We start from the raw sequence: 10,472 nt of genomic DNA on the forward strand, positions 1-10,472 counted from the left end.
GGAGGACGCTCTCGTTGCTGGGGTCCCAGGCTCCGAGCGTCCCCACGATGAGCGCGTCCACCATCACGTCGTAGCCGCGGCCCCTCAGGGTGTCGGCCAGCACTCGATCTTAGCCAACAAGAGACCAGCCACAGCACAGGATCGCAGCAGGCAGGACTTCTTGGGAAAGGCTGCATGGGGGCCTGATCTTACCTCTCCCCTTTGCCTTGTTTCCCTTCCCCTCTTCTCTGTTACAGGGAGTGTAAGAAGGGTATGGGCCTCTGGGAAATCCTGGAGCACAATGACACCTACAATCTTGATGATCACCTGAGACTTGCCAAGGTGAGGAGACACCACCCCCTGCCCTGAGGGCACAGGGCCTGCCCTCTGCAGTCCTGGGCCGCCCTAAGAATACATGGATAAAAGAGGATGGGAATTAGTTGTCCATGTCTCTTCAGTTCACCAAGGCCCCTGGTCCCTGGTAAGACCCCTGTATTCCATAGAGGAACCAACCCAAGTGAAGATAAAGTCTTTATGTCCACTGGGTTGAGGGCTTTTCCAAGGGAGAGGACTGGATCCAAGGGACACAGCCTTGTCTCACAACATGAGGGGTGAATCTTCCCCATTGCATCTTCTTACCCAGTCTGGGCTTTCATGACTGGATGTCATTGCTGAGATCTCCCTTGGCTGGGGTGGGAAGGGAATTTGGATGGGTAACAGGTCATTCATTGCCACAAGAATTACAGCTAAAGGAGAGGACAAAATAAGAGTGGAAGAAAAATCCTTATGCTTGTGAAACTCATTGATCAGTCCCTCTTAAAGGTCTCCCTTTGTCCATGAGCTGCAGAGGACATGTATTCCAGCTACATGGCCTTGCATCCTCTGGTCTAACAGCTTGCAGCTTTAGTTCTGGAAGTCCTGTTTCAGTCCCAGGCCAAGATGATGGCTTCCTATAGAAACTCCTTGCAATAGCAAAACATCCCCTCTCCACTGAGTTTCATTGGTCAGCATTTCTGTAGGGTGCTGAATAATGCTCCCACAGTGCTGAATGAAGAACAGCTGGTCTGTGTGGGATGGACGGGAATCTGCAGCAGAGATGCCTCTACCAGGGAAGGATATATAGGATGCTGTGTGAAGCATCCTATGTATGTTAGAGTCATGCTGTCCTGCTTTTATAGGATGAGGTGCACAAATTAACCTCTAGTGGGGTTACTGTTGTAGGATGGAGGCCACTTCTTTGAGTTGCTGTGCTGCTCTCCCTAGTTTATGTTGGGTTGGAGCAGAGCGAGGTCACAGCATGTGGTGGCCACCCCACCCGGAATGAACCAAGGCTCAATCCAAAGCCCAGGTCTGCAAAGAGCTTTGGGTTGAGGTCCTAGCAAACAGCAGCACCCGTGAATTTGTTGGTGATGCCTTACCTTAATCCCCAGTACACCACAGAGTTTGAGAAACTTCTCAGCAATTTCAGCACCCACTTTGGAGAAATCCACATCCTAAACAGTGCTGGGAGACAGGACCTAGAGACCTTCGCCCGGAGTGGGATCGACCGCATCAACTACCCTGCGTTCCGGACAGAGGTGAGGCGTGCCAGGCTAAGGCGCCAGAACCTGATGCAGTCCATGCCAAGCTGCTGGTTGGTTTCTGGTGTCTGGGAGTGTATGTACATGCCATGTTTTTTACCCTTTCATGAGCTGCAACTGCGTGTCTGTTTGCATAAAAGTCTTTCTTGTGCATTAGTCAAGACTTGGCCAATAGTCTGGCTCCAGCAGGGCTTAGCAGGCTCCAGTCTCAATGCTTCTTGCCCAGACTGACATGTCTGTACCCTGTGCACAGCCCCCCGACCTCCTCTCTCTGAACTGAGCCCATCGTTTTCTTGGTGGGCTGTGCGCACCACTAACTAATGATGCTGCTGGCTGCTTCCTTCAGATGCAGAACCCTATAGTGAAGACAAGCCTGGAAGGCCTAGCTGTCAGTCTGGAGGGCCTCCAAAAACTTCAGGTGAGCATGGAGCCAAGTGAGGTTGAAAGACAGATGTGTCCTTGACTTGGAACTGGGTGGGAGGAGAGATCAAAAACGGAGAAGAGATACGTGCTTTGCCTGCTCCTACCCAGAGAGGCAGCTCCCTTGAGCCCAGCAGCTTCTGGGATCAGCAAAGCCATCCTTGACTCTGGTTGTTCTGGTGTCCCCCCTGCAGAGAAACAGCACAGTAGCAGGATGGCTGACAGATGAATCCCAGGCCCTGTGGCAAATTTGGAACTCTTCTGTGCGCACCCAGGAGGCCCTTGTGGTGAGTGTGTGATAGAGAGGGGTGCACCTTGAACCTCAAAGGTGATGGGTCCATGCTGTGCTCCAAGGGCTGGGGTGCTGAGGTCTTGCTTCAGTTAAACACTTCTTGCTGAGGTCCCTAAGATGGACAACAGACCATTAGTGGTTGTGGGCACCAAGCGGGGCTTTCGTTTATGCCCTTTGAGCGCTCGTGCACTGTATTTGAAGAGGGGACTGAAGGGCAGCATGGCTGACCTTTGAGGCCCCTTTGATCATAGCTCTAGGGATAAATTGAAGGGGACGTTCATTGTTGTGGTGTATGTGTGAGTGTGTAAGGGGCAAAAGACACAGGCCCACATCTGAGCTACAAATGTCACTTCCCCTTGGTTTTTCAGGTGAAGCTGAATAAGAGCGTCCAGTTCTTATCTGAGATTGCAGCACACCTACAGGTACTGTTGCCAAAGGACACCATAGACAGACCTCAGGGAGTGGACTATTGCTACCTAGGTTGGGCAGTGCTGGCCTGACCTGTCAGCCACTCTCCTATTGGGTGTACTGAACAGGTCCAGGCACAGATCACCATGCCCTGAATGTCAGGGGAAGGAGGCATGAGGGCTTCCATGCTCCATTGCCAATGCAACCAGGCAGCAACCTCCTTCTTGGGATGATGTGTCTGGTGAGGGGAGCAAGTGGTGATTTCCGCAGAGGTGTCCAATGCCTCTGGGCTATCAGCTTCTAACTCTCTTTGGATGAGCTAAGAGTGGGGCAACCAAGCAGTGGGGTCACATGGCAAAATAGGGTGCAATTCTGACCTCTGGGGCCTACTCTTGGGTGAGTGCATGAAAATAGGGACCCTTTCTGCCTACTCAGGGATGCTGTGAAGATTGGGGAGGGAAAATTATCACCTCTTTGTTCACATGCCCATAATGAAGTGTATTGTTCCCCCAGCTCCACTCTGCTCCCAGAGCACCCCACAATGCTCATCTCAGCCATCCCAGCTCTGAGTCCTGTTCATCTCCCCTGTGCTTCCTTATGCTTCTTCTTCTCACCAGGAACGCATGAGATGGACAATGGCTGAGATTGCCTCTGTGGAGACTACCTTACCTGGACAAGCTCACAGGATCTTGAAGCAGGTGAGTGAGGAGGGGACCATGCCAGACCCCGCCCCCCCCCAAGTGTGCTCTACAGCATCATAACCTGCCAGGATCTGTATAGCTACCTGCAAACCAAATGCCTGGCTGAGATGCAGCCAACAGTATGCAAGGCTGTCTACCATGAGTCTGACACCCCTCTGGAAACTCTCCTGTGTATCTCAGGCTGTTGTGTCTTTCTGCAGGAGATCAGCTGCTTCATGAAAAAAGAGGTGGGGTATTTCAGCCAATACCTGCAGTGGGTGAGGCGCACGGTAGGTAGTGATGTCAGAAGAACTAGCAGAGCAGAAATGAGAGCTAAAGCTCCCAGGGGCACTCATAGCTTAAAGTGCTGCCAATGCTATGGGGCTGCATGGAAGAGAATGGAAATGTAGGTGCTGGGTTGGTTTTATGGTTGAAGCACTGCACTGGGCTGCTGAAGACCTGGGTTTGACCCTGGCTAAGACCTGGACTCTCCTCTGTGATCTTGAGGGCTTGCTCCTTTGTTCCATGTCTCAGTTTACCCAGCTTCAAATAGACATGATAATACCATACTTTCTCACATACAATATGCCCCTGAATAAAACATGCAACCTGTTTTTGAAAGGCAAAATGAAATAAAAATGGATCCTTCTTTGAAAGCCCGTGCTAGGACCGGAGATGGGGTAGTGAAAGAGAAATTGCCTGCAGCCAGCAGCTAGGTAGCCTTTCATGTAGCACCTGCTGCTTTACTTTTATTTTCTCTTGACAGAAGCTTAAGCAGCAGAAACTGCTGTTGCCATATTTCCTCCATTTTAATGTGCACCCCTAACCCCAACCTCCAGCAGCTGAATTTTGGGACAAAAAAAATGTGTGTGTATGCAAGAAAAGGTGGTACCTCCTACCTTGGGGATGGTTCTCAGATAAAGTGGTGGAGAGGGCAGCCATAGGACACCATGGAGAGAAAGCCTGGACTGGATCCTCAAGTGCTCAGCTCCTAATATGACAGCTGCAGCAGAGGTATCCCAAGGAGCTCCGAGTGCACAACGCTTGGGAGATACTGGACCAAAGGCAGCTCAGATGCTGGGTACTGGGAGGACTAGGTTTGCTGTCCCTATGCAGGTCCCTTTGTAGGTAAGTTTCCTGCCCGCTCTTCTCTTCCAGCTTACTAAGGAGGTGGCTTCCTGTCAGCCCTTTTCCACTGCTATGGATAATGGCCGGGTGATCCTGTGCGACCGCATTGCAGACCCCTGGGTAAGGACAACAGGCCAGGCCCTGCGGCGAAGTAGCTCTCCTGCCTGCCTTCCTCTAGGAACCTGTTGCTGGTGGGCACTGCATGGGCAGCTCCCAGGCTCCATAGAGACACGTGTGCATTCAGCATGTGTGAAGGTACCTGGGCTAGCTCAACTTTGGCTAAGAGAACAGTAGCAAGGCTGTGGCCCCAGGCACAATACCAACCCCAGGCCCCAGAAGTATTGGCGTCTTGTCTCCCAGTCCCTGGGCCTGCTAATGCCCACTGCATTATACAAGGGTGAGGTAACACACAAACAGTGCTGGCAGCAGGGACCAGAAGGCCCTGCCCTCTCCCCTGTGACTTCACTTTCCCCCATCATCCCATAGGGGCTGCAGTAGCCAGCCGTTCAGCATTCGGGCTCCTGCTCCATTATCGCCTCATTAGCCTCTGGCAGGAGGGAATAAATGAGGCTCCCGCATCTCATCTGAGCAGCCTGAGGTGCCTGCAGCCTCCACGGAGAAAGCTCAGAGCAGGACAGATACAGTGAGGCCAAGGGATGTGTATACCCCATGCAAGGGGCCCTCCCTGCCTCTCTGCTTGAGTAGGATGGGAAGAAGGCAGAGTAGGGGGCTGCCTGGGTGCAGGGCATTCGCAGTTCCCCGGTCATGCAGTGGGAGGTCCAGAGAGGGCCTGCTAGAGAAACAGTGGGTGCATGCATGTGTGTATGTGTGTGTGCGTGTGTACACACGTGCATACCCATGTTGCCCTGGACTGGCTGGTATTAGGGCTATTCAACTGTATATCATGCCAAACAGTGAGGGGAGTTACGGACCACTAGGTACCAGCTCTTTGCTGCCTGCCTGCAGCATAAAGCAGTAACCACAAGCCAGGTGCTCTTGCTCCATACTGGGGCATTAGTCTTGGCCTCCAAGTGCACCCATCATCAGCCTGCTCCTGCTTCTCTGGAGCACCTGAGGGGCCATCCCTGCTGGACAGAGCCAGTGAGGGGACATGCCATGTCATTCCAGAATGCCTTCTGGTTCAGCTTGGGTGCCGCCACCTTCTTCCTCATCCCCAGCATCCTCTTCGCCATCAAGCTCACCAAGTACTTCCGCCCCATCCGGAACCGGCTCATGTAAGCAGCCAGTGCCTTGTGCGCTGGGATCGGGACTGTGGCTCATCCTCCCCAGCTGGTGACAGCAAGAGAGGCAGGAGCAGGAGTAATGTCGGCTTCTTTCATTTTCTTCCTCCCTGTCTCCAGCTCTACTGGCTCGGAGGAGACCTGTCCCTTCCACATCCCCCGTGTGACATCTCTTAAAATGTAGGAAGGGTCTTCATTGTCACCAGGTGAGAGGGAAGCTGTTTAGGTGGGGACCCCTGGGATCTTTGTGCCACAGGGACTTCCAGACCCAGGACTCTGCTCTGGGTGGGTTCTCGCCCTCCCTGTCCCCTGATGGTAGGAGCACCTGCACCATCATCTCCTCCTGGGGTGGATGCTCTTAGCTGTTCATGTGCTATGGAGTTAGGAGCTCAGATGCTGTTTGGGGACCTTGAGTTCCCCCACAGCTGCCCCTGAGGTCCCCACTAGGTTATGTCTCAGCTGGTCAGGGGAGGTTCATGTCTCAGACTCCCCAGGTGCTCACTAATAACTCCTTTCACTTCCAGATCTCACAGGAAAAGTGCCTGGATTACTTTCAGGGCCAGAGTTGTTCCTGATCCATGCTGCCTAGCCTTCCCCATGCTGCTTCCCAGCTCCTGGAGGGAGACACCTGCGAGGGCTCATTCCCCTCTCCCAACCCCTAAGTCTCTTCTCTCCAGCATCTCTTAGGGGTGGTGGTGAATTTGCACAGCATGGCAAGGCTATAGAGGAAATTCCTCCTCCTCAGCAGCTCTGAGCTGGCAGGAAAGGGCCTCCTCTTGGTTCTTCAGGCTTCTGGGATCCCAAAAGGGAAAAAACTCAGAGGCTTCCTGCATCCTAGTGTGGTTTTGGTACCCTCCCAGCTTCAAGCTTCTGAATGGTTTCAGGAATCTGTATCTTAGACCCACAGCTCTGCCCCATCTCCATCTCTTTCCTTGTGCCAATGCACATGTGGGACTATAGCTCCAGGTCTGCTCCTCCTGGTCCCTCTGTCTGCAGCTGCCCTTCCCTCCTACAAGCGGCACTGGCAGGCCACCCCGGGAGTATCCCATTGGAAGCCAGTAGGATGCTTCTGCCTTCCTTGCTGTGTTTAGACAAACCCCAATGCAGCACTGTCAAAAACTGTCCTGGTGTATTTTCCTCCTTGCCATAGAGTCCTGGATCTAGGACTGGGGACTGAGGGCACAGGGTAGGAGAGCTCTGAGGCCATTAAAGTGCTTCTCCTTTCTAATGGTGTTTGGTTGGTGGTTCCTCTCATAGAGCTCTGCAGGGGAGGCTGGAAAACAGACCAGTATGGTTGGGGAACCAGGCGGGAGAGAAATGGGGCCAGAATGGCCAGGGAAATGGTACCACTGTGGCTAGGGAATTGGAAGAAGTACCACTGGGGAACTGGGATGAATAAAGTGGGGTGTTGGTACCAGTATGGCTGGCAATCTGGGACTAGTATGGACAGATAACTAGTACCACTAAGAGGGGGGTTCTGGTACCACTATAGCTGTGTAACTGGGACCAGTATTGCTGGGAAACTGGAACCGTGAAGGAAGGGTACTGTTTCCAGTGTGGTCAGGGAAGTGGGACCTGCATGGCTGGGGTCTTAGGCCAATATAGAAGGTACTGGGACCAGTATGGCTACAGAACTGAGACCAGTATGGCAGGGGAACTGAGACTAGTATGGCAGAGTACTGTTATCCAGGATAGCTGGGTAACTGGAACCAGTATGGCCATGAAACTTAGGCCAGTAAGGGGTGGTACTGGGACCAAAATGGCCAGGTAATGGGCTATCTTTTGACCGGTGTTTCAAATTCAGGACAAAATCCCAATTTCAGGACTCCCTTGGGGCTTTGCAAGGGCACAGCTCTGAAATTTGGAAGAGGGGATGACTATCAGATGCCTGAGCAGGGGCAGCTGAACAAGGACTATTTGAAGGGCCTCATTTTCTCCCTCAGCTGTGACCCAGCAGCCCGTTAGAGAGAGCTGCTGTGAGCAGCAATGGAGAAGTGACTGCCCAGTCCCACAGACCCTGGCTTCCCTGAGCTCTGGGCTGGGGCAGTGGCTCCTGGACAATGCTGCCTCACAAACAGTCTCCATAGATTATAGAAGGGAACCAAAATGCCTCTTAACTAGTCCCTGTTGTTGACCCCCAGAGGCACAAAGAGAACCAAAACAAGCTTACAATGCCAGTCCTGCCAAAAAGAAATATTTCCAAACATACATGCAAATACATTTTATTAAGACATGCAATCATGAAATTCAGATAAGAATGTAAATGACCAAACAGTGCAGGCGAGGCACATCAAGCCAACAATTAATTACAAGAGTTAAAATGCACATTCTTCTAAAGAAATAACCATATCATTAACATTTGAAAGACATTGCTCTTAAACTCTCCAAGTCCTAAAGTCTTAAAAAGCCCTGGAGAGGTGGGCAGCCTGGTAGGGGAAAGGAACTTCTTATGTTTAAAATTAAGTTTTCAAAAAAGCACTTCGAATCATGAAATCATAGAAAATTAGGGTTGGAAGGGACCTTAGGAGGTCATCCGACCCCCAGCTCAAAGTAGGACCACCCCCAACTAGATCACACCAGCCAGGGTTTTGTTGAGCTGGGCCTTAAAAACATCCAAGGATGGAGATGCCACCAGCTCTCTAGGTGACCCGTTCCAGTGCTTCACCACCCTCCTAGTGAGAAAGTTTTTCCTAATATCCAACTTAAACTTCCCCTGGTGCGTGGGATTGTTCCATCCTAAGTTGCACTTGTCCTTATTGAACCTCATGATATTTCTTTTTGTCCAGTCCTTTAATTTGTTGAGGTCTCTAGCCTTACCCTCCAGCATATCCACTGCTCCCCCCAGTTTGGTGTCATCTTCAAACTTGTTTATCTCAGTCGATTTGCAGACGGGCTCTTCAGCAAGAACTGAAGCTGAAGAGCCAGGTTTCTCAGGTGAACCCAGATTGTTATACTCTGTTACCTGGCCTAATTTCAGCAGCTTCCTAAATAAAGATAACAGATATAGAGATGTTCCTACTAACTGGTATTCAGCTGCTTATTTGTATTCCCTTTTTAAGCTATAGTATATCCTAAACCAGCTCTAACTGGCATAAAATGACTAAATGCATCCTAAGCCATCTTGAGCCATCTTATTACAACTGTTCTCACCTATGATCCTCTCTCACCTGCTCCTTCCTTTGTCTCTTCTGTTCTTACTCAATTTTTAGTTAAGTGAACGCAAGCAAATGCTAAAGTAGCTTGGAGCCTACTCTGTGAAGCCAGGATGTGTAGTAAGTTTCTGCCACTTTAAACAACTGGATTTTGCTGCAATCATCAGTTGCTAGCAGAGTCTGTTAATGTGACAGAGGAGTTCTTTGTAGGATAAATCTAACGGGGCTACACTCTGGCAGGGACTATAACTGGGCATGTGGCAGTCAGCAGGGTTGTGGCAGGCAGCATCATAATCTGTCAATATTCCCGGCAGCAGAGCAGTCTGCCAGGACTCTGGTTAATTTAAGGCTCTCAATAGATGAGTTTATTTAAACTAGATTTCTGGGGGCACAGCATTTTCTTAAGAGAATTGCATTTCTAGATCCCAGGAATGTATTACAGACCAGGGTTTGAACTCCCTACGCAGTTGTTAGTCAATCTCCCTTAGCCAGGGCCATTGGAGTGTGGTCATGAAAGGGTTTAGGTCTCTGTTTTAACTCCAGCTGGTGAGTAAATCAGCTCCTGGAAGGAGCTGGAGAAATGGGTTAAAATTCTGACATGGTTCCAAAAAAAAAAAAAAAAAAACCCCAAAAAATCTACCTAACAACCCCTATGTGACTGCACCAAAAAAAATCTATTCAAGCCTGAATAAAAACAAAACCCAGCAAGGGCATAAGAGGATCAGAGCTGGTAACGATTTGTAATCCATTATAATGGAGTGTCTCCTAGCGCCGTGCATCCTAGGGAATTTTATGAAATAGGCATGTTACCGTGTCTGGAGGCAAAGTGACTGAGGTCATTGTGGGGTGAAGAGATGATGGGATTAAGTCTCACATTTTTAAGCAGTCATGAGATCTCAAAAGGCCACTTAAAAGAACTTCTAAACTCTCAGTGAAAGGGCAGACACACATGCTCACTGAAACATGCAGGAGCACACATGGACACATTGGCATGCACACATGTGCCAGTTGGTACACCCCCATGCACTGATACACACATGTTTGTGTGTGCCCTATCCACACACACTGATACAAACTGGTTCAAATGATGAGACCAATGCCTGTATGCAGACTAACACACACACTCAAACACACACCAGCAGAGTCAGCAGCTCGGTCCCCCTGATGGGCAGTCACCTCCGGTCTCTCTTTTGTGCTCTTTGTCAGCACACGCACGGCTTGTCCATTTAACTGTTTCACCCAAGTGACAGGCTGAGTCCATGCCCCTGGACCAGAACTGGTGGTCCCAGGAATGGTGAAGAGCTCAAACTGGAGGACAGTTGGCATTCAGCTGTCCCCTCCAGCACATCCATTTTCTCTGCAGCCTTCTGAAGGATCAGGCATTGCTTTGATGGGGCTGTCTAGAGTCATTCCCATCAATACTTCACTCAGAGGTAGCAGGGGCAAGTGGATTCGAATTTTCTAGCCCATACGGCTGCCACTTCCCTCTGTCTGTCCTGTCTACTTAAGCCCTTAGAGCCAAGAGCTATCTCTTCTTTGTGAATGCACAGCTCCTAGCACGACAGGGCCCTGATCTCAGTTAGGGTAGATGA

General features: G+C 50.6%; 1 protein-coding gene across 1 annotated transcript in view; it reads left to right on the forward strand.

The window, feature by feature from the left end:
- The window catches only part of PROM2 (prominin 2), a 32,535-nt gene extending 25,440 nt beyond the window's left edge, over positions 1-7,095 (forward strand). Inside the window, exons 14-24 of the mRNA XM_019514384.1 lie at positions 237-321; positions 1,410-1,556; positions 1,906-1,977; positions 2,174-2,266; positions 2,640-2,693; positions 3,297-3,377; positions 3,581-3,649; positions 4,518-4,607; positions 5,616-5,722; positions 5,849-5,934; positions 6,253-7,095. Coding sequence (XP_019369929.1) covers positions 237-321; positions 1,410-1,556; positions 1,906-1,977; positions 2,174-2,266; positions 2,640-2,693; positions 3,297-3,377; positions 3,581-3,649; positions 4,518-4,607; positions 5,616-5,722; positions 5,849-5,912 — 862 coding nt within the window. The 3' untranslated portion in view covers positions 5,913-5,934; positions 6,253-7,095. The remainder of the gene's footprint in view (positions 1-236; positions 322-1,409; positions 1,557-1,905; positions 1,978-2,173; positions 2,267-2,639; positions 2,694-3,296; positions 3,378-3,580; positions 3,650-4,517; positions 4,608-5,615; positions 5,723-5,848; positions 5,935-6,252) is intronic.
- The last annotated feature ends 3,377 nt before the right edge of the window (positions 7,096-10,472 follow it).

This window comes from Gavialis gangeticus, unplaced genomic scaffold (assembly GCF_001723915.1).
Source record: "Gavialis gangeticus isolate Ggan-Ray unplaced genomic scaffold, GavGan_comp1, whole genome shotgun sequence".
Lineage (NCBI taxonomy): Eukaryota > Metazoa > Chordata > Crocodylia > Gavialidae > Gavialis > Gavialis gangeticus.